This window comes from Neospora caninum, chromosome X (assembly GCF_000208865.1).
Source record: "Neospora caninum Liverpool complete genome, chromosome X".
NCBI classification, from domain to species: Eukaryota; Apicomplexa; class Conoidasida; order Eucoccidiorida; family Sarcocystidae; genus Neospora; species Neospora caninum.
In genome coordinates this window covers 1,861,235-1,884,553 of record NC_018396.1, presented here as the reverse complement: position 1 = coordinate 1,884,553, position 23,319 = coordinate 1,861,235, and the positions used below count along the sequence as shown (strand labels likewise).

The 23,319-nt window shown below is 55.2% G+C and overlaps 2 protein-coding genes across 2 annotated transcripts in view; one reads left to right on the top strand and one right to left on the bottom strand.

Moving 5' to 3' along the window:
* The window catches only part of NCLIV_047070 (hypothetical protein), a gene marked incomplete at both ends in the record, with an annotated part of 38,599 nt that extends 34,114 nt beyond the window's left edge, over positions 1-4,485 (bottom strand). Inside the window, one exon of the mRNA XM_003884257.1 lies at positions 147-4,485. Within this exon, the coding sequence (XP_003884306.1) occupies positions 147-4,485 (4,339 nt within the window). The remainder of the gene's footprint in view (positions 1-146) is intronic.
* Positions 4,486-10,758: 6,273 nt separating this feature from the next.
* Positions 10,759-21,387, top strand: NCLIV_047060 (putative Tyrosine kinase-like (TKL) protein; the record flags this gene model as incomplete). Its single annotated transcript, XM_003884256.1, has 12 exons — positions 10,759-10,935; positions 11,208-11,374; positions 11,697-11,803; positions 12,382-12,527; positions 12,932-13,038; positions 13,563-13,647; positions 13,967-14,097; positions 14,382-14,462; positions 15,192-16,087; positions 16,424-16,822; positions 17,510-20,220; positions 21,004-21,387. 12 exons carry the CDS (start codon positions 10,759-10,761, stop codon positions 21,385-21,387), a joined length of 5,391 nt encoding a protein of 1,796 aa, XP_003884305.1.
* Between the last annotated feature and the right edge of the window lie 1,932 nt (positions 21,388-23,319).

The following is a 23,319-nucleotide window of genomic DNA, read 5'->3' as shown; positions in this document are numbered from 1 at the left end:
ACCCCGACTATACTCTACTAAACGCCACAGTGATCGCCTCTTTATGTTCTGTTCTTCTAACCGATGTAACCTCACACCCACAGCGCTGAACGTGAGCACCACAGACACACTCACGGCCCGCCGCGGCGAACTTGGCGCTGCTGTACCTGCCATGCCGCGTGTACTCGCGCCGGGATATCCTCTGAAATGTGACCCCCTGTCCCAAGCGCTTGCCTGGTTCCACGCTCGCGCCAAAGCATGCGCCTCTGTTGTAGACCTCTGCATGCCGCGGAAGTACCGTTCAGTGGCCGATGGGTCTGGCCCGAGTGTAGATGGATACCAGCCGACGACATTTTTAGGCTGAGGGGTGTTTTCCCACGTAGGTCCACCGGCCATGCTGGTTTGGAGCTCCAGCATGGCAGCTCGATGCAGCTGCGCCTGCTGCTTCTGCCAAGCCTGCTGGCCTTCTTCCCACGGATAGTGGGTTGCATCTCCGGAGAATGGAAACGCGTCGGGCCCCGCGTCTTGCGACGGCTGCCACGGAGACAGACCCTGTGGACCGGAAGGCGTCAGTTGCATTCCGGTACTGTCTGATCTCTTTAAACTTCCTATGTGTCGCAAGACTGCTTCGTCCGTGCCCGCGAATGGAACAGCATACGGTGCACTCGACAAAGGCGGAACCGCAAACGAAGTTGTCGCCCTGTGTATCCCTTGGCCGCCCCAGTGGAGTCCTGTTTGGTCAGGTCCCCAGCCCGCAGCGCCTTGATTGAGAAGTGGGAAGTCCGCGGCATGCGGACGCTGTTGTGGATAGTGCCATCCGTTCATCCCACCGTCATCAACGGGGTCCGACAAAGAGGCAGAATCTCCCAGAGGAGCGGAAAACGCGAGTCCTCCATCACTCTGCGGTGCCGCATTCTTCCCGAGCACCCATCGGCGTGCGTTATGTCTCCATCCGCCACCAGGCAGAAGCGGGACCGCAGACCGCTGAACCGTCCCAGGGGGCTGAAATCGCCCGGGCGAGCCGCCTAAAGCCTCTGCGGCCCACCGCCTGTTCACGGGCGCAGGCTGAAAGCTCGCCCATCGGTGAGGGGAACTCCAGAGCCGACCCCGCACACGGGGAGGCAGCCGCGCACGCGTCGCTTCTGGACCGGAAGACCACGAAAGCTGCTGAAACAGTTGGCCAGTCACCGGCAGCCCATTGCCGTGGGGCGTTGTTTCCCGGTCGTCCCCTGGAAACAAACTGCGAACCATACGTCGAATTCGGCGAGGAAGGAGAGAGGCCGAAAACGTGAAGGGAGATATAGACAAAGGAGGTAGACTGCGGGCAGCAGCGAATCCATGAACCGGATCCGAGAACGAACCACGTGGCCGTGCGTGCGGCACATCCGACTCGAGGTGTTCAGCAGCGAAAGTGACTTCCCGGCGCCCGCCTTTTCGGGCCTTCACTGCGTGGGATTCCGCACTCGCGTCTTCGGTAACAGCTTGCGTATCGGCAGCTTCCCGGGACTTTAGTTCCTCGGAGTCCGTTTCCAGCTCATCTTCGTCGGCATGCGGATGCCGGTGGAGAAGGAAAAGGTCGTACGGTGGAAGCGCGGGATCGAGGACTGCTTGACGGTGCCACAGAAGCACCAGCTCTGTAGGCAGGTAAAGCAGTTCCTCCTCTTCCATTCGACGGAGGTCCTTGGCAAGTTCTTCCTCCATGGACCCAGCGCTTGGAGACTTCCCGTACACTCTTGAAAGCAGGGAAGCGTTGCCTCGAGCCGCGCGTCTCTTAGCCACCTCGCAGCGGTATCTACACCGCAACTCAATGTACGCTCGCTGCTGCTTGAGAATGGTGAGAACAGGAGGGGAAACCAGAGAGTGCATTGACGACCTGAGTTCCTGTAGCTGGCGCAGCCAGCACACAGCAGTTACAGCGAATCGCCAGCGCCGCCGAGCCCGGTGAGAGCGGCAGGCACGATCAGACGTCGACAGGGCAGCCAGGCCTCGGCTACTACCGGGTGATGGTGCGGAACACACCGATCCCGTCTGAGAGTCCTTGGCGGATTCATCGAGGCGCTGGCAAGCTGAGACAGCACACACTTTTCCGTTAGAGTGCGAGGTCGGGAGAAATACCCAGCGTAGTGAGTCCTGCGCAACGGACTCTGGAAGTGCGCTGGAGGCGTTCTCGACCTGCCGAGGGGACCGGAGGCAGCTACACGATTCGCTCTTGTGCTGATCGCGCAGACAGCGGAAAAGAGCCGGACTGACCAGCACAGCCTGTTTGAAGAAGTTGAATCCGGCGAGATGCATTTGCAGCGACCGCATGTCCGTGAGCATATCTCGACTTACGTGCAGGACGACCGGGTCCACATGGCCCTCCACTCGAAGGTCGAAGTTGTGTGTTGATTCTTCCTCGCTGGGCTGAAGGACCACCGAGAATTCGAAAAACGAAAGTCGCAGCAACCAGCTGCATCCCTCCAAGCCCCGATCTGCTTTCCGAGTCCTGGCCAGTGCTGAAGGCGACGCGGGAGCCGATACGACTTTCTGCTTTGCCTTGTCTCCACGCTCGTTTCCGCCGAGCTCGATGCTGGTGCAAACTGGCAACGGCGGCTCTGGTGGCGTGCGCAGCAACAAGCCTTGCGTTCCTTGTTGCCCTTCCCTTCCTTTCCCCGCCGCGGCTACAGCAGCAAGTTCTGTAGCGGCGAGTTCCGCTTCCGCGGCGGCAGTCCGTGCTGCGCTGACAGGTGATGACGACCAGACAGGTGCCGCTAAAAGGTACAAACGTTCTATCGCCTTTGGCGTCTCACTGATCAGTCGCAGGTCCCCGCTGTTCCAGTACATGGCAATGCTGCAGAGCAAAATCTTGCTAACTGGCTCTTTGTTCTCCCCGGTTGCCCCCCGTCCCTCACTCATCCTGTCTTCCTCCTCTCCGTCCACTCGCCAGTCCAGAGCGGAGTCGCCCACACTGCCTCCAGACCTCGTGTTGCGACTCGTGCCTCCTCGTAGCGCCGCAGCCTGCCCCGTATTGATCGGGCTCTGCGGGTTTCGCAGTCTGCCATCAGCTTGCTTTTGTTCGGACGCTTCATTTTCACGTCTGATACGTGGTCCTCCGCTGACGTGTGCCGGTTTCCCTCGGTTCCTCTTTGTCTGTTGCTCCGTCGCTTGCCTTTGCTCCCTCTCCGCTGCTGCAGCTGCAGCTGCTGCATGCGTCACCTGGGTAGACGATGCATCCGGCATCCCCCTATTGAGGAGAATGAAAGGGATGATCACGCCCCAAGAAAACGGCGCACCGCTCGCGCCTCCTGGGTGTTCATACCGAACGTGAACATTACGAATACTGACCTTGAGTCGCCCCAGAAGCCACTGTTCGATGTTGTTACGAATATAGGCCTGAACTCCGCCGCCTCCAGCTGCAGCAGGTCGAGTTCTCTCTCTGTCACGGGAACCTCCCGTCACGCCTCCCCCTCCTCCCACGGCATCTGCGCCTACGCTGGCTGCGCCACCGAGAGCGGAGACATCAGTTGCTGAGCGTAGCATGCCAGAGCCGGCCAGGTACCTGGCGGTGGGAAGCGAATGAGAAGCTGAACTGCCAAAAGCCCCGCCCGTTTCCGACGCGGAGCTCCGCATTCGATTTCTTGAGTGGAGACTGCCGCGGACCTGGTTTTCAATTTGCTCCTCAAGGTCTGCTATGAGAGCCCGTCGATGCTGTTGAGCGAGACGGCGAACCTCCGACGGACTCCACTGGTTCCCAGGCAGGGGAGTGAACAGCAGCAGCACATCCTCTACGGAAATGACAATAGGGGCAAGAGACAGCAGAGGAGGGATAGATATGCGAAGGGACGAGATGACTCCTTGCGAAAGAACGAATGGGAGACCTGAGGAGGACAGAAGATCACGCCGCAACCGGATATTTGTGTAGACAATGTCCCCGCTGCCTGTAGCAGTTGGGCTCGGACTGAAGCCATAAGGCGACGACGGCTCATCCTCATCCAAGCTCGATTCACTTGTGTCCTTTCTCGTGGGACTGGCGCCACCGGAGAACCGCATGCGACCTCGCGTCTGCCTTGTCCTCTCCGCAGAACTGGTCGCTTCACCTGAGAGGTCATTTTCACGTCGCCTCTGCGCGTCTGTTGAGACATCAGACCCCGTAAACGGATCCTCCTCACTTGGCAAAGCTGACGACTTTGATGTGGCGAGTTGCCGTGGATGCGCGTTCTCGTTTTCATTCTTACTTCCCCAGGGGGCCCACCAGAACCGGGGTTTCTCAGATCCCTTCTCGCCAGACGAACCTCCCAAGAGCTTTTCTCCTTTCTTCCTGCCAGCAAACTCACTACCTCCGTCTCGCCCCGAACGAGATTGGAGTCCACTGCCCCGGGAAATAGGCTGTCCATCTCGGGAAGGACATTTCCCTCCTATTTTCGGTTTTCTCGCTGGAGCTCCGGCCTTGTCCAAGGAATCCACGAAGGGCGAGAGGAAAGACTCCACCGCAGAGTCTACGTACTTGCGCACTTGGCCGGCAAACATTTTTGGCTTGATGAGGATGAAGAAAAAAAAACGGGGACCGGAGCTCTTCTCTCTCCCAGGCTAACACGCGGCTCTGAGGCATAGCTCAGGCGCCTCGAGAGGCCTCGAGGGCACCACGCGAGAATGGAAGGAGCGGCAAGCCTCTTTGTATCGGTATTCACGTGCTCTCTCGTTTACTGGACAAAAGGCTGAAAGTGGTCACATGGATTGGGAGAGGACGATGCCCCCTACCAGGCGAACTGGAGACCCGAAGGTTTGAGTGGAAAACGTCGGTGTCGAGTTGGGGTCAGGGTACGCCAGTAAGCAAACGGCAGATGAACAGAACTAGAACAATGGATGCAAACTAGGATGCGGAGTGAGCTGTAGGGTAACTGGAAAAGGCAAATTACCGGTGTCAAGAGGTACGGCCTTAAAGGAAAAAGAGAGAGACGGGGAATGGAAAAAGGTTTGCTTGACCTGTCACACAAGAAAAAGCAAAGGGTCGGGAAACAAACTTCTCAGGCAGAAGATACGATAGTCTATAAAGTGAAAAGATATGAAGACACCGGCAGAACCGAAGCCGCTAGTGACAGACAGGTCCTGTTTCGCTGACTTCTTGGAGCGCGGGCAAGCCATGCGTTCAAAACGGGACGGTATCGGAAGACTGCGAAGAGGAAGAACCACTATCACGAATGTTCACCGTGTTCTGAAGAACCATGACCACAACAGCTGGAGGACCAGAAGCCGCGGCGTTACGTGCGCCTGCGGCATGCCGACAGGGAAGCAAGAGAAAAAGCCAGAACTGCCTTTCCGGTTGCACTCCAGGGGGCGACGCCGGCTACCGTAGTTACAGAAGGGGGGACGGCGGAGAAGGCTACGTCGATCACCATGATGTTTCACCAAAGGAGTGACAGTGAACGCAGGAGCCGCAATTATCGGAAAACGACCTGAAGCGTCGCAACAGCGGATCGAAGTTGCAGGGTAGCAGCACACAGCGTCAGCTGCACACCCTTTTGTAGGACCACGGAGACAAGCGCGGAACGAAGCTGAAGAATAATGAGAATATGTTCGAAGAGAGAGCGGGAAAATGCCCCTGCTGAGCCCAAGTCCAACATGTGTACGACGGTTAGCCCCTTCAGTCAGCCTCAAGGTGAAAAGTAAAAATCAGAGCCCACATGCGCCAAAGGAAAGTAACAGCGGGAAAAAAGCCTTTTCCAAACATTCAAGCGTATGAAGGAAGGAAATACGAGACCGAAAAAGACGAAGTGAAAAGTAGAACTTCAGGAAGGGTGCTCGCCAGAGTCTACCCCAAAAGAGCTGGGACAGTGGACAGCCAAGGCTCTCCTGGGGTGCGGTGCTTTCTCACCAAGAAGAGGCTCCATCAGAAGTAACAGAGGAAGCATACACATCAAAAAGCATCTGATGAAGCAGAAAAGGAGGCATTGGCGCTGCCTAAGTAAAGGGCGTCTTGTTCAGGGACGTATGTCGAGCGGCGAATGCGAGCGGCATCGAACTGAGCGCGTTTTTCCTCCGCGAACACGTCACGAAAAAAAATCAGTTGGAAAATTGTGCAGTCAACGTACTTGAACAGATCTTGGTGAAAGTATCTTCCACACAGCAAACAGCGGGGGTCGACGGCGGGTACGCTCGGTCAAGACAGAGGAAAGCTGTTTGCGCTAAAACATGCCCGGCCAGCAGAAGGCGGCAACTCCCTTGATCGGAGGGGCGGCTCCGTGAAAAATCGAACTGCTAGCCTCCCCCCTCGGAGAACATTTAGCCTGAAACACGTGAACAGGCCTCATAGTTTGCAAGATGATGCCAGATCGGGCCTTAAATCAACGCGCTGGCCGTCTCTGGGCGATGTCTGGTAGCGTTATTTAACGTCGTGCATTCAAAGATGAAACGGTGACCTGATGGCAGCTTAGAAAGATTCGCGTGCTCAAAACAGAAGAGCATTCTAGAACTGGCGGTAGATTTTTCCTCGCAGCAGATGCTCTTCGCATCCTGCGAAGGAGAGCAGAGACTCTAGAATAAAATCGGTTCTTTTCTTGCCGAAGAACGAGGGTGTCTCATTCGGTGTGGCCCACAGATTGTCTGTCGCCCACCCTGCGTGTGCAGTTCACTTCGATGCTTGAGGAGAGACTGCATCTCCGCTACCGGCAAAGCGCGCTGTTAGCGGGACCCCCAGGCCACCGGTCGGCGATTCACGAAAGAATACACTGTAACACGGTCTGTGCCGCAACTCAAGGTAACTTGGCTATGTAGACCAAAAGGGAACTGAGAGGCTGTACTTCTGCAGACGGGTAGCTAACTAACGTCCAGAAGCCCCGGTTATTACCTGCGGTGCCTCGGCCAACTCCACACATGGGGCTCCGCTTGGACGAGAAAACAGGCCTGTATTCTGCTTCTAATGACTTGACCTTCAACTTTCTTCCTTGTGGTAGCGCCGAATCACGCGTCCTCAGCGGAGAGTAAAGCGGCTTTGGAGCTTACACAGGAGACAGCCCCCAGTCCCTTGGGGCTTTCCCGTATCTTCTGGCGGTTTAGGACCGAGCGAGCCTGAAAAAGGAAGATGGGGTTTTGTTGGTGTCAACCGACACTATAAGCGAACAGCTCCTTATCGTTCTCATCGACACCATTTAAACAGTTCAACCATGTATTAGTTAACTCAGTTAATTTGTGTGTTAGGTTTGATATTCTGTTCCAACCGGTCTTTTTCCGGTAGTGCGCCGAACTGTCGGACGCAGCTCAATCAAACTTCGTTACTTTTTCGAGGTATCCCCTGACCCAAACTTACTAATCCGATACCATAATATGTGTGATACCACGACTTTAGCTGCTTCCTTCATTGTTTCTGAAGGCTGTTATTTGACACACCCAGCCTTCTCGATGGGCATTCTGAGTGGTTTCGAAAAACTCAAATCGAAGAAACAGAGGCATTATAGTACCTAGAATACTGAATATGAATCCAGTTATAAATAAAAAAAAAGGCAACCAAGTTCTTATCCAGTGTAAAGTCTGAACGCAATGCAAACTTGATCTTCCAGGTGTTATGTTAAAGACAGTTTCATATTTATTGACATTTCCTTTTTGATGTCATCCATACAAAAAATCCACCGGTTTTTGATGGTATTACCTTTAACAACACAAAAAATGGGACACACCTATCAGGTACTACCGCGAGCCTCTGAAGGAGATGCGTAAGAAAAGCATTCTAATACGTTGACCAGAAGTTGCAGACCTAATGTAGTGGCAAATGAACAGTACAGATTGCGCCTACTGATTGAATGGTTTTGAGTGGTTTCGCTCGTGCTTCCTGGGGATACCAGAAGTAGCCAGAAACTCGCCGAGGCAGTGGCTCGCTTCCCTGGACAGGTTACGGTCAGCGCGTTCCTCATGCCAGTAAACCTACCGCAGTGAATCCTAAAACAGGTACGGTGGAGGTTTTTGTGGTATCTATACCGTAGGACAGTGATCATTTTGCCGGCGGGTATGTATGTCTTCGGATTTCCCCCAAAATCAAAGAGATTCTACCCTGTCAAACGCCTCGTCGCTGATTCTTTGCTGTTTGGACTTGGAGGGTTCTAATTTGTCGCGATACTGGCGAATCATGGTTCCAAACGGCCAAATCTCCCGCCAGTCTTGTGTGGTACGCCGACACTCCTGGAAATTTTAGTCCTATCTGCAACAGATGGAACAGAACAAGCAGACGTTCTTTCAATGCTACAGCTAAATTGTCACAGGAGACAACCGTTCCGCAGCAGGGGCCTAGTGTTGAGCTGCAAACACCGCAGTCAGTGACACCATCTGAAAACGCCGTTGTATATGCATTGAACTCAGCTGGCACACTAGACATGCCTAACTCCAGGCTCTTCACTTGGGTTGCTCATTCCGAACCGCAGCGTCACAGTGAGCGTTTTGGAGCAGATCGAACGTAACCGTCGTCACGGCGCGTCTTGGAAATGCACACATTGATCCGCTTCCTCTTACGGCTCATCCCTGCAGATCCACGTCCTATGAGGAATCGTTTAGAAAGCCGACGATAAAACTCATTGTTTAGTGTGTGTGCAGTCTAGGGGAGACACGACTGGCAATCACCACCTTTCCTCTGCGGATGCTCACGATTGTCACCACGTTCTCTCATCTACGCCGCAGATTTAGAAGAAATACTTGTTCACGATGTCTGCATGACAAACGTCAGACATATCTCGCTGGCGTCATATGACAAATATCGTGCTGCCAAACAATGCTGGTTCCACCATGAAACGTGTACAAGTGGGTTTTTGCAAGCTGCGCAAGAACCTACTCGACTTGGTGGCTGCTTAATCTGCAGCGCAGCCAACCGTGGAGATGCGCAAAGCGGGCCAGCGAAAAGAACCCCGAATGTGCAAGGGACAGTGAGACCCGCCGAACCCTCTGTTTACCCCGCTGTGCCCCATACTTTGTCGTAATCGCCTGGTTGTCCCCGTACTTGACCCGACTGTGTCCACTTCCTCTACCTTTCTTCCCTTTCACCTTGTCTTTGCTCGTTCTGTTCCGGACCCCGTGTGCTGTTCCGTTGGTCGTGATTATTAGTCCTCTTCCACACGCCTCTTCGAGAAGCGGACCTCATCAGGCAGGACAGTGTACCCTTTCCCGGTCTCCCGTGCGGTCTGAGAAACGATGCACCCTCTCATCATTGTGGTTATCCCGAGTGTTCCATCTCGTTGTCTTGGTGTTTCACTCCGAGACATTATGCGTGCCTTCCGAACAGCATGCACACAATACAGTTGGTCGAGCACGGGCAGGCTGTCGACTCCCATCAACCATTGCCGTTCGCCGAGCATGCGAGGGCTAGCCCGTTTCACGAGTTGTAGGATCAAAGGACACCGGCCCCTAAACTTACAAAATTAACCAAGGGACGAGTTGTTTTCTCCTTTATGCATGGCTGCGCTTGTCAGTGGCCAGGTGAGCTACTGCTCTTGTATTACAGTACCTTCACGTTCATTGTACAGTCCAGTCCCATCTGGGTGACCCTCAGCGTCGGCTGGTCAGTCCCACGTCATTTCCTTGGTCACCAGTCCTCGAAAGAAACACCTTCTACCTCTGAGATCTTTTCAATTCGTCCTCGCTGCCGGTAAGGGTAAAGGCCCATTTCTCACATGTCGGGATTGAGCTGCGCGGATACAAGTCTGTCTGCTGTCTTATCTGGCCGTGGTGTCGCCCCGAGCTGGTTTTCATTCTGGCATTCTGCGACTGCCCCTAGACGCATCGGAGCTCGACAACGCGAAATCCGCTTTCCTCAAAGAATTCCAGGGCTACGTCAAAGAGGGAATTTGTCGATCCAGCGGACAGATGGTAGCGAAGCGAGGAGGTTTCCTCCGTAGCTGTTGTGTACCTACTGTTTTCCCGAAGTTCGGGAGAGTCCAGTACTGGGTCCCCATATTTTGAACACGGCACGGTCCATTCTGTTTGGAATCACCCCATGGACAATCGCATTCACCGGGAGATATTGCACACCCATTTTATTACACTTGGCCTCCCCAGGCAGACGACGGTCCCATCCACCATACCTGAAAAAACCCACTTTACAGACGGCCTCAACTGAATTCTCGGCAGACTGAAAGTTGTGTGAAACGAGGGTTCAGCGTCTGGGGACTTCATCATTTTTCAAAGCACGGAAGAACCAGGCCTTTCTCCGTCAACTCGTCAGTCGACCGGGAGCGACGAGCTCGCCGGTGGATCCCCATGAGGGCGAAAAATAGGAACCCGCTCCAAATGGATTATTTGCACCAGGTGGACCCGTGAGGCGAGTCCTTATTTTTGTCGACTGCCCGTGGAAGTTCGGCCGACTGCCCCGTCGCCTTTTACTCTGGGCCGTTGTCGCATCTCGGTCCTCAGAAAACCACGAGTTTGTCGCGGGTTCTGGGCTGCATGCGCCCCCTTCCTCGTTGGCGCAAGGCGTCCTGTAAATCCTTGTTTTCTTCGCTCCCTCAAGGCTGAAGGCAATATCACCGCGCACGTCTGTCTTCGGCCCCAGTGGCAACAAGTTTTTTAGAGAAAGCCAGCGGGAGGTGGCCGAACCAGTCCACCTCGTGTGCGCCACGCGCCTTTGGAGCCGCATCATCCGGGCAACCGTCACGCGTGGCAACCTTTGGACATCTCAGGCGTGCAGGCGGTACAGGAAGTCAGTGATAGCTGCCTGTCAGCTCTCCCGAGGAGCGAAGTCGTAGAGCAAGTGGAAGGCCATTCACATATCTTTCCTCTCGCGACGGGGGACTTGACGACACCCATGTACGAAGCGTCTTTCTCGCTATGGAGGCTGGACCACGAGGCGTGAAGCAGCGAGGAGGCGGAGTGGGGGCGGTGGAGGCGAGGCGGAGGGGAAGCCCCGTGAACGGTGACAGGTTGGACGGCGACGGGGAAGACGCGAATGAAAAGAGCACAGATGATGACGCCCTAAATGATATTTCGTTGGAGTATTCATACGAGGTAAGATGGACTCATGCATTGCCTACACATATCATAAGGCTCGTGACTTTCGGATTCCCCAGCTTTATTTTCCCGGATCATTAGTGTGGTTTCCATTTTTCGCCCCGTGCTGGTTTCCACTTCGGTGCTCGTTCAGCCGTGGGGGTTGGTAACTTTAGGCTTCATGTGTAGCCTGAATATGCGGAGACTACACTTTTTGCTTAGAATGGTTCCAGGCTGTGCATGCCTCTGGAAGGCAGAACACGTGCGCGGTTTTCAATGTTTGGCTTCAGGAGCTTTACGGTGCAACGGCGGGCTTCTCGGTGATCCTCGGCCAGGGAGCGTATGGAAATGTATATGAGGGTGTTTTGCGTGATGGAGTAGCCGTGGCTGTTAAGTGGCTGCATAAACCCAAGGAGGCTGGGTTCGAGAAGGAAGTTAAAGTGCTCTCGAAATTCAGGTACGGAATGGGAGTTGCTCCAGGCTTTGCCTTGGTAGTCAGTGCGAGCATCGATCTCTGTAACGATGCTCAACGCTGTCTGTTCAGCTGCCGGAACAGGATTGAGCAGAGCCTGCCTTATGGTTAAAGGAAATTACCCTTTTTCCGTCGAAGAGCAGCCATGCATGCACACCTAAATCTCTGACGGACGAGAAAAACTTGGTATCAGGCCGCACTAGAAAGTCACAGGATTTGCCAATCAGGTGTCCACGTGGCTCCATTCTGGCAAAAACGAATTACGGGTAACTGGAGTGTGCCTCTATGCAATGTTTGTGGTGCGCAGGCACCCGCACCTGGTCATTCTCTTGGGATTTGCCCGCCACGGAAGGGATCGTTTCCTCGTCTACGAGCTCCTATCAGGAGGTGACGTAGGCATGCGGCTCCAAAAAGGTGAGATTCTTTCTCTGCTGGCGGTGACAAATCGCTTTGGTTCCACCTCTGTCTGGACTGTAGCTGTGTTCAAAAACGTGTCGTATATTGCGTCCTTTCCGACTCGCTGAAACTAGAGCGTGACTGAAAACAAATTCTATACGAGAGAGAAACTGGCAAATCCATTGACTGCCCCTGTTTTAGCTCCTTTCCCGTAGTACATCTTGAGGCACCCGAGTGTAAAGGAGAGAAACCGGCTTAGCCCTCATTGCTGAACTCTCGGCTGCATCGTAGATCCTCTGCTGTAGAATGTCTTATATTAGTAGCGCATAGAGACGCCAGTGGATGCTCTTGCCGACATTTGTGGTCTTGCCAAAAAAGTGTCCCCTTTGGTGAACCAGCGAGGCACGAGGCGGAGGGACAGTGTGTGGCACAGAAGCTTTTTCGGTGCCGGTCACGGAAGCAAATGAGTTGGTCGCGTCGGTCCTTTGGTTTTTTGTCCCATTTTGCCCCATATCCTTTTTGCATTGTCGATGTCAGCGAATCCGTGACCAGTTTAGCAAATGCTTGCAATCTGGTTCTCATGCGTGCTTTCTCAGGCCCTCTTCTTGCGTGGCAAGACCGACTTTCCCTCGCTCTCGACTCTGCCAGTGCTCTGTCACATCTGCAGCATCACAGTCCTCAAGTGTATCATCGAGACATTAAAACAGCGAACATCTTGCTCGACAAGCACAACAGCGCCAAGGTGAGACGTGCCGCTTCTTCGTATCAGCGGCAAAACGCGCAGCGCCGTGACGACGGCTTTTCCCGGAGCTCTCCATAAAAAGGCTAATTCTGTCACTGGTCTTGTAAAAGGCCTATCATCTCTGTGGTGAATCGAACGAGGAGAGAATAGGAGCTGTTATGTGCCAGTGCTCAAGGAGCGAGATCCTCCGGTCCGTGTGGCCAGTCGACTCAACCCGGCAGGTTTTCACCCTCGAAGGGTGCGTCGTTCGTGTCTCCTCCGTTGCGCTGTCTGTTCAAAATTCACTCCGAGCAGGCACGGCCCTTTGGGTGCAACGGCCTCGCGTGCTGGGAATGCCCCACGGGGACCACGAAGGCTTCGTGGGATTGAAAGCGTTCTCTTGAAAGTTTCCTTTCCGTGTGCAGGTGGCCGACTTCGGCCTTGCCTGCTTAGCCAAAAAAGGCGAGAACAGCTGTGCAGTGAAGCAAACGGCGGGCACGATTGGCTACGCGGATCCGAAATACATTTCCAGGTGAGCCGGCGTCTGCTGCTGCGAGCGTGCAACGGCTCCTCAGAGGGTGATTCACGTTGGAGGGTAAGGAAAGTCGGTTTCTCGAGTGCTAGCAGTAGCCTTGCGGGTGTTGGAGGATGCCAGGAGACTCGGTGTGAAGCCCCGGATGCGGTGGTTTGTCATTTGCTCTACCATTTTGCCGAACGCAGTATGGGAAGTCAGCCAAGAAGGAAGAGTCGATATGTGAAGCGCTTCGGGAGGGGGGTTCTTGCAGCGTGGAGGGCACCCAAAACACTATTGGAGGGAAGGAAAGCCGCCTACGTATTTCCAGGGGCACCCAGTGGCGTGATGCCGCGGCATTTTTGCTAATGTTGAGGTGTCCGGAGCAGGCCGCCTTGCACCCGAAACGGGGACCGGCACCGATTATATGCCGTTTTCTTTAGCGAGCGTATGGGTCGAGTGTAGTTGCGTGATATATTTGAGCACCATGGGCCGCATTCGGCATCGCTGTACGTAAAGGGACTCCTTTTGTTTGTGCCTTCCAGCGCGGTGGTCACGGAAATGACCGAGGTGTACTCGTTCGGTATGGTGCTCTTGGAGCTACTGACAGCCAGACCCCCTGCAGTGCTCGTAAGTTTTCCCCGAACAGTGGTTGTTTCTACGCTTTCATCCGGTCGTTTTCGGGTCTGTCGCATCCATATTCCCGGACAACACCTCTCACCAAGCAGCGGGCAAAACTGCACGTGTGACTTCCGGAAAGAGTAGCATGCTTCAGCAGAAGCATTCGCCTATGTACCAACCTTTGCGGTGAAACAGGCACACGCTAAGGCCAGATGCGCTGAGGAGCACCTTCAGTGTTCGTGGTGATGATTGTCTATTTTCTGGCGCACCCATCCGTGTTCGCTGTGGGAAATGAACTCTTATCCGCCTAAGTGGGTTTTTTCTGCAGAACCCCGATGGAAGCATTACGTATCTGCTCTCGACTATTGGAACCTCCATTCGTCGAACCCTTCGTTACATTGATCCGCGCGCACGATTCCCTCCACACGTTGCTCAGTCGCTGGCAATCCTGGCCTTCAGGTAGGCTCTCTGCGAGTTGAGTTTCCGTCTTTGGAAGAAACGCGCTAGGCTGGTCATCTCCGCAGCGGCAAGCATTGTGTTGTTTATGCCCAACCTGTGAGCGGGAGGAGCCTTCAGTGTTTCGATTGTTTTCCATGGGCTTCGTACGCGTCTCCCTGACGTCCAGTTCCATGCACTGCTTTTCGATGCGGGGCCACCGGCGACGCAATAGCCGAATACACTACAGCTCAAGGTCGCGCTGTGAAAACCAGAACATGGGGCTGTTTTCGTGTGCGCATTCTCAGCTGCATTCAAGAGGATGAGCGGCATCGACCCTCGTTCCGGAGCATCGTTCAGCAGCTTCAGCTCCTCTGCACTGCGGCCAAGTCAGTCTTTCGAGCGGCAGTACAGGCAGGATACGAACCGCCAACTAAACCGTACACGCCACCCGAGCAGCGCTATTTTTCGAGGATCTTTGCTGCAACACGCAAATGCCTCAAAACAGTACCAGGCACTTACCCTGGGGGGAGCGTCCTGGATAGGCGAGCAGGTAGCAAGGGACGCGTCTTGTTCATGCGTGAAGGAAGTGGCGTTTCTTTGGCATCGGGAAGGTCACGAACGCTTGCGTGCGAAAGGCCTCCGGAATGTGTGGGCCTCGTACAATAGCTCCGTTTGTGGTCGAAACAGGTTCGGTATATTGTCTGGGGCATCGCCGATATTCATCGAGCACATTCAGACACCCGTGTAGATCGGACTCAGTGAGAAACGACGTACTGCGCTTTTTACTGATCGTTGCGTGTCGCACTTACTTTCATTTGCCCGTCGTTCCCCCAATCGCTGCATCGTGCATGCATCTGGTGGTTCTTTGCAGCACTGTGCCTGTCCGCCTCCTATGCGACTCCCGACGCTCTCATCTTAGATGGAAACACCGAAGACTGTCTTTGCGCCGCTGTCACGCTAAAGGAATTTCCAGCCACACTCGAGCGTCGCCCGAGAACGCACAAAAGAGCTTCCCGACATGTGCACCTGTTCCTCTAGTAATCCGTCAGGTTCCTCTAGTCGATGAGCGCTCCCATCCTGGCGTGGCAACTGCTTCTTGTTCTATTCTTTTTCAGTCTGCATCCCTGTCCTTCCCTAACGCTGGGACGCGCTGTGGCGGCGGCTGCTGCGGCCGCAGCGGCTGCCAGCGGCTCCGGTGCCAAGGTCGTCAAAGCGCATTCTCCCTCTCCATCTTCTTTGCGTGGGCTTCCCGGAGTGGCTGCACAGTCCCGGTGCGAGGCATCAAAGGTGCTGAAGAAGACGATTCGAGTCACGGGAAGACGGGAGAGCCCTGGAGATTCCAAGGAGCGCGAGAGAGATGAACAGCCTGAAACCGGGAGAGACGACGCACCCGGTTCCCCCAGGCTCAGACACGTTCACACAGATCACTATTCCCACTCAAGGTGTGCTGCTTCTGCCGAGCTGGACTTCCTCGCATCGCCCTCCCGTGACGGCAGGGAAGACAGACTCGAAACGAGGAGGTTAACGAAGAAGACGAGTGCGGATGAGGCGAACCACGAATTCCCCAGCGAGCGCGAAGGAACAAAGATCACTACTCTAGAAGCTGTCGCCGTGAGGAATAATTCAGATGTAGCTGGACGCAGAGACGAAAGCAGGGCGCGAGTTGTCCCAGGCTGGCGAAGAGAGAGTCAGGAGGTTGAGAGCTTCCTGGGAAGTGAAGCAAAACGGGCAGTTGATGACGTCCTCGGAAGAGCACGCGAAAAGGTTACAGAACAAATGCTCATAGGTCCCCTCACTACTCCAAAGGGTCCAAGGGAGGGAAACGAGCGCGCTCCCGAGTACAGGGCGCCTGAATCGGTACAGGACAGCCACCCTGATTCGCCCTCCTCGACGAGGATACAGCGCGCAGTCGCGAAGAGTCCAAGCTTTGCTCCTGATCGGAGGTCGGCTCCAGACCAGATCGAGCAGGATACCAACTGGCGACAACGGTGCAGTGGCTCTAGGAACCCAGGTGAGACAGCGTCCGTAAACATGGGAGTTGTCAAGCCCATAAGTTCTTCCCGTCTTTATCTTACCGCCAGCGCCGAAAAGTGAAGGAAGGGGAGAAATTGGGTTCTTGACAGATCGATTTCGACGAAGGAACCCGGTCTTGCATAATCGCACAGGCGTAACGAAGGCACGGTTTGCTCGGATGCCTGTAGCGCAAACGAGACGGCTTTCGACTGAGTGCACGCTGTTTTCCTTGCTGCCGCAGCAGGGGAACGGCTTTTCCTGCCGTCTGCTCCGTGAATAGAGACAGGACATCCGTTCCCGTTTCGATTCTTGCTGTCTCTTGTTTTCGCCTCAGGCGCAGTTGACAAGGGAGAGGTTACTTGGGGAGCCCCGGGCTCTCGGCGCCTCGTCTCCACAATCAAGGCTTCCTCTTCTTCCATTGCGTCGCATGCAGCCGAAACTGTCCGTCCTGTCGATGCACCCTTTCACTCTGGACAAGTGACCAGGCTGCGCTCAGCGAGAGCCGACGACATGCCTGATGAAAAGCCTGCGGTGTCTCCGTCCGATCTCGTCGACTCCTCTCGCTTGCCTTCCTTCTTGTCGATACTTTGCTCCTCGGCCGCCGCCTCCCTCGCAGCACCGACCGGCTCTTCCTCGGGGGATGGAGGCGGGCACCCTGCGTGCGGCCGGGCGGCAGCGGCAGCCTCGCCAGCTGCTGCGCGAGCTGTAGACTCTCCGTCCCAACTTCCTCAACGTGAGCGTGTGGAAGACGCTGCAAGTGGACGGGCGTGTGGGTCGGACAATGGCCACGTCGACTCACAGCCAACTGACGTGGATCCGCCACACCAGGGTATCGCATGTTCGGTGCTTTCCACGAGACGCGAAACAGCTACATGTTCCGCGAACTCTCCGGCTGCCCTCTCAGGCGTCTCAGCGGAAGCCCACGGCAGTGGAACCTCGGCACCACAGTCAAACTGCGCGAACGCGTCAAGGTCGCGCCTTCTCAGTAGACAGCCGCCCCTCGCAGGGAGGCCGCCTTGTTTGCTTGCCGATTCTGCCCTGTGCACCTCGGCCGGATCTGGAGGTTCGCAGCGAAGTTGCTCGAATGTCCTGGAGACGCTTCCACGAGTGTTTCGCGACGAGGAAGCGGAGCAGAAATTCTCAGTCTCTCTAACATCTGAAGCGCCGGACCGATGCGGAAGTCGAGAGTCGTCCACTGTCGCGAAGAACGGCCCTTCTCTCCGGGGAAATCAAGCGAGAGAATGTGCGTGTCAGGAGCCGGAAGCACCGCAGGCACCCTCCGCCACGTCACCTGATGGTCACCAACCATTTACGGTCTGTTCAGCGTCGGAGTGCGGCGCCGCAAGAGATGGATGCCGAACGCTGGCTCAGGATGCGGGCCATGCAGCAGCCTCTCTTTATCCTTGTGGGTGTCGCGCAGTGACGCCCTTCCGAAGGCCAGAAAGCAGTCGCGTGGGGACTGTCTCTTCCGCTCCTCCGTTAGTAGCGACAGGTGTCGTGGGCGCTGGTGAGTATGAAAGGGAAGGATCTGCGCCGCCTGGAAACTTCCCACACCGGCAGAGTTTTCCGGCCGAGTCAATGACTGGCGAGCGGGTTGGCGAAGGCGCCTCCCGCGACCGGCTACGTACAGGTGGTATCGCGCCTCTCGCACGCTTCGACACTTGTGGGGCGCGTGTGGGGACTCGGGAGCAGTTTCTGCATTCTCGCCACAGCGATGCTCCGACGCGGACGCTTCCGGATGGGACCCGGAATTCTCCGAGTGCTGCCAGCGAAGGCAGGCGTGAGCCAGACGACGCGAATCTGTCGGTGTCGAAGGTATCCCTTGCGTCCTTCGAGACAGAGAAAGGATCTTCTCGAGGACATGCAGTCCAAGCCAGCAACGTGCCGGGTGCTTTTTGTGGGGAGCCGCCTCCAGGTGGCCCTCCACAGGAAGCGAGCGCTGGAAAGGCGGTCTGCGGTCCCAGTGCTGACGCCCACGCAGAGGTGGAGGTTATCGCTGGAAGCTTTAGGGCGATGGTGGACGGGGAGAAACAGAGCTCTTCGAAAGTCAAGAAGCAAGGAGCGGAAGAAGACAAGCAGCACATTCCCGATGTGTGTAGGGCAAGAAGTGTCGCGTTCTGCACTCACGCAGAACGCGAAGGCGACGCTGATGCTTCCCCACCCTGCAGTTGCGCGCGTTCCTGGAACACCAGAGATTCCTGCTGTGAGGAAGCCGTACCAGTTATGGCACGCGCGGACACGCCGGTCTCGTGGGTCCATCAACAAGTCGTGGGTTCAGCTTCTCGAACCAGCCGCTACGAAGGCGACAAAGGCTCGTGCCGAGAACGCCTCTGTCAAGAGCGGCCCGGAGTCCAGGGAGAAGAGACAGGCGCCACGCACTCTCCCCAAGGCTTGCCCTCTCCTGCGGTGCTGCTTGGAGGTGACGGCGAATCGTCAGTCTCCACATCGCCTCGTCTCTTCCACCAGGGAAAACAGCGAGTAACTGGGGACGCACCGCCAACGCCGCATTTCCCCTCTTCTGGGAAAGAGCTCGCAGGAGCGTTTCCTGTTGTCCATGAGGGTGGCGATGCCCAAGGCTCAGCTCAATGCTCCTTTCAGCTGTCCCATGGCTCGACCTCGGCTCAGTCCTTCTCTTCTGACGAGAGAGTGATTTTAGTCACTTCTCCCCTCCCCCCTGCCGCCTGTGTGCTCCGCCAAAACGAATCTCGCCGCCCAGCCACTGCGTCACATCTCACGGAAGGCACAGGGGGGAGTACAAGGAGTACCGCGGCGGCAACACCCCTGCTGGACGCAGGCAGTGCGTGCAGTAGCGCCCGAGGCGAACTGGAGCCCTTTACCAGTGGCAGAATGGGACCCGTACGCGTCATTCCGGACACATGGCTTCAGCCTTCTCAGGAGAAAGGGGAGGCAGTGGCTGCGCTGCATTCTGACACGCTGTGGTGCAGTGAACGGCCGCAGAGCGGGCTGCTAGAATCCGTGACGCCGCCGGCGTCTGTTGCCAGTGGTGAGCCTTCTGTAGAGATCCTGAAGCGGCACTCCGACTTCTTGGGCGATGCGTCCGCAGGCCGTCCCTCTACCACCGTGGGACTGGCTGCAGATGATTTGAGTCAGGCAGCTGCTGGGGTACCAGCCGACGCGAGCACATCTCGCTCGAGAAGCGGCGTCTCCCCTTCCTCCCAGTTACCTTTCCGTGGTTCCGCAGGGGGTGTCTCCCCGTGTCTCCTGGGGAACAAAAACGGCGGGGCTGGTCCAAAAACAATTCGACTTCCCCACACCGTAAAAGGCGGGACACCCTCATTGTCGCCCCTCGAGCTCGAGGGTTCGAATGACGGTGACTTATCCCCCAAAAAACTACCATCTCATGAATCCATTTCCGGAGTTGGAGGTCTAGAGCAGACGAATGAGGACGGTGAAACCTCTGACGCTGGCAAAGACGCAAAACTGGACTTCCCGAGCACTGAGGATGAAGAATCCATAGCTGCGCAAAGCTTGCCGCCCGCTTCTTGCGACGAGAGTCTGCACAGAGAAGACGCGCTTGCTGATGCACCACACATTCTCAGCCGGCAGGCTTTGGCAGTTTCGTGGCGCTCGTTCGCGGGGTGGTCCGACTGGGGAAGACTGTGGTCATGTCCAACTTCTACGCACGCCACTTCCACAGAAGACACCAGTGAAATGCATGCAAACGAGGAAAAGGCTCATCAGACGTTCGGGGATCCGCCAGCTAGTGTGTCCAAAGGCCCAGACGACGACTGGGCATCAACAGGGTGCGCCGACAGCGGTCGAGAAGAGTCAACCCGTGAAGAAGCAGAGAGTCTCTCGATTTGCAAAACAGAGGACGAATTCGGTGTAACCCACGGCGAAGCGTCGGCGACCCCCTGGGAAGGGAATTCGGATCGAGGAACACCTTCGCCAAGAGGCGCCGCAGGAGAAACAGACGATCGTGAACAGGCAGAGGAGACAACAGAGGCCTTGCCATCGCTGCAGAAATCGACGGATCATGACGTTCCGGTGATGCAGCGAAGACCAGAGGGTTTCCGGGAATTTATTGTTTCATTGTTTTCGGGCCGACAGCAGCCTGCTGTCCCTAGCGCGCTTCCTACCGAACTTGATCACCCCGACGCGTTCTCTCAGGTTCGTTCACACTGAGGAAGGAAATCCTTTGCGATTGCAGAGCTGGCAGCATTGAGCAACTAGTGAACGCGCAGAATATGAAATAACCTGAATTGCCCAGGTGGACTGGATGCGTTGCACCCAGTAACGCAGTCAAGCGTGTATCTCGTTGGTCTATCTTGCTTGGTTAAGGAACATTTTATTCGTGGGTTCCTATCTCCTTCATTGAACAGTTACCGTGATTTCGCACAAGCGGGACATATGTTTAACTATTCGATGGTTGTGCCGTGCAATTGCTCTTGCATTGGGTGAAGATCGGTATCGCGTAAAAGAGAGGCACTGTGATGGGCACTACCTGTCACAGCCCTGTGTGCCGTGCCAATAACAAAATCGTGAAACGAGGTTCTGCGGTTTTCTCGTTCACTAACCCTTCGGAGCTCCCCAGATGTGAATTTCGCGTGTTGCTTGTTTTCTCCGTCCCGCGTCGCACCCGGTGTCGTCAACGGTCGCTCACTATCTTGGACACACCGCCGAAAAGAATGTTCTCGGCTATCTGTCTTTCCTCAGGTCGCCGCCCCTCTTTCGTCAGATTCCCAGCTTAACAGCGAGATCCCTTCCTCTTTTTCATCGCCAACTGCTGGGCTATCTTCTCGCAAGGCACAAGTGAAACGGTCAAACACATCCAGTTGTTCGTATCCGGCAACTCCATGCGGCGAAGAGACACCACGGACGCCGTGTTCCTCCTCGCCGCGTCCCGGGCTTTCGAACCTTTCACCCCGCGAAAGACCTAAAATTGGTGAGCAGGAGCAGCCGAAGAGCTGCATTGAGGATCCAAACCCCGTGCCTACGGAAGGCGGAGTTGGGGCCGCATTCAGAGAACAAACTCAAGACCCGAGTGACGAACCCGCGCAGGCGCGTTCCAGTTCTGTTCTTGAGAGAGAAGCGAAAGAAACGGGAGCCCCGGAAGACGTGGAAAGGGACGGATGTGGGAAGAGTAAGAAAAGTCTCAGTGGTAGCGGTTTTCTCTCGAGGAATGTCGTCAGAGCTCTCTCGGGGCCGAAAACCCTCCGCCAAATTCAAGGCAGAGAAGCATCTCCTTTCCAGCCGGCAGCACTGGATGACCAGCCGGGCGCTCACGAGATGCGCGCAGAAAAGGCCCGACGCTTCTTGGCCGGCGGAGGCGACTAACGAACCGGGAGCAAGCAACCAAGTCTGAAAAAGAAAGGTTGTGACGGAGAGGTCAAACACTGGAAGGAAGAGGCAACTAACGAAATGAAAGTAAACGGGGTTTCATGGCAGACGTCGGGCCACTGTGGAGATGCCGTTTGAGAGCAGGCCCGTTTCACAAGAGTATCCGCATCAGACGTCTCTTTCGTTTTGCTTCTCTCCGTGATAGTCGATTTCGTAGAAAAAAGTCGCCTGGAAGGTTCAGAGATACCACCAGGTGTGGAAGGGTAAATAACCTGAGAGAGGCATTCGCACTGGATCTCTCTTCACGACTAACAGCTTTTACTGAGAGAGGAAACTCTTTTGCGAAGTGTGTGCTCGTGCCGGTTAGATACGGTGGCAGTTCTCTTTTTAAAATGTACTTCCGTGTGCGCTTTGCCAGAAAAGATTCGTTGAATGGATTTCCTGGTTCATCCTCCCGACACGAGTTAAATGGTGTCTTACATTTGGGTCTCGGGGAACCGCCCGTCCGAGATCATAAAGATGCCCCTCGACTCAGTGTTACGGGCTGGTTGTTTTTCTCTAGTTCCTTTTGTAATCCAGCACTACTCTTCTTCTTGGCATCTGCCTCTTCCGTCCCCGTTGTTTCTTTGAACACTCGTAAAAATGCTGTCCACTAGATTTGGACACAATCTGTTAGACAGGAGTCTGAACAGCTTAGCCGCATTCCACCAAATTGTTTGTTTATAGTGTGCATCCACCTGCGAATCTCGAGAAAAGAGGCATCTTTGCAGACGAAGAAAGCCGGGTCTTTACACATACCCTGCATGAAGTTTGCTCGACAGGTGGTCTTTCTATAGACATGTGCCAAGCAGTTTGCGAAATTGCAACCACTACTGTAGAAACCTCTCTATTTTCACAAGCTTATTCCTTTTTTTGCTATTGGCATCCCGTGGTCGTCTCGAAAGTCGCGGTTCCTTCCGGAACTCTGCAACTTCCAAGGAAGCTCTTTCTTACATACTGGAGAAGAACTCTGGGTAGTTTACGCAAGATGACCGTTCATAGCGATGGGGACCACAACGTTCAAGCAGTGCTTCACCCGACTTCCTTAACGGAATTGAACTGGTTGAGGACAAACACAGAAGCGATACCCCTGGTGACTTTCAGTGAGGCTATCTCGTTAGAACACACCCAGTGGTCCGCCTTTGGACGGTGGCTGTGACTGGGGTCTGCTTTGAGACTGTCCACGCAAGACCATCATAGCACGCCTGTCGGCGGCGTCAAAAGAGCAACGGCTGTGAGTTCACTACCAGCGTCCAAGTTGGCTGAATCTGCCCCCGATACAGCAAACCAAGTAGTGCCGCAAGCACATCGTTGCGCCCTGGCGGAACAGAGAGAACAGATTAGTGATTGGATTAGTGATTGGCGTTTCCCACTTGCACTTCTACTCTCTCGAGTGTCCGTTTTGGCTCTCTGTCTTTCTTTACGGAGACTGGTCCCGGTGCGTGCCTCATGTGTGCCTCAAACGCTCTGGTCTCCACGATAGATACAGCGTTTCGAACCAGTTTCGGCCAGTACGTAGTGTGTGCAGCAGGGACAACACCATGTCGGAAAAGTTGAAAGGCTGCACTGAGAGTACGGCGAGCTAAAACCAACGAAAGATCATTCTGGTGTCTTGCCCGATGCCCCCCTGTGGTCTTTGCGCAGCTCCACCCTGGTTCGCCTTTTCCCTCAAGACCATAGAAAGTAGGGATGCGTTTCGTACCGAGAGAAGCTGGGAGAGAGTCAAGGATTCGGGGAAAACAAAATGCAGCGCGCTGGCTTCTGAGCGGAGGCGAACACACGGGCGAGCAAACTGGCGGTGCGCGGTGAAGGCAGAAACAGAGGCAGGGACTTTACCACGGTCTCCGTCACGGGTTAAGAAAGGCCATTCAACACGAAAACAACTAGAGG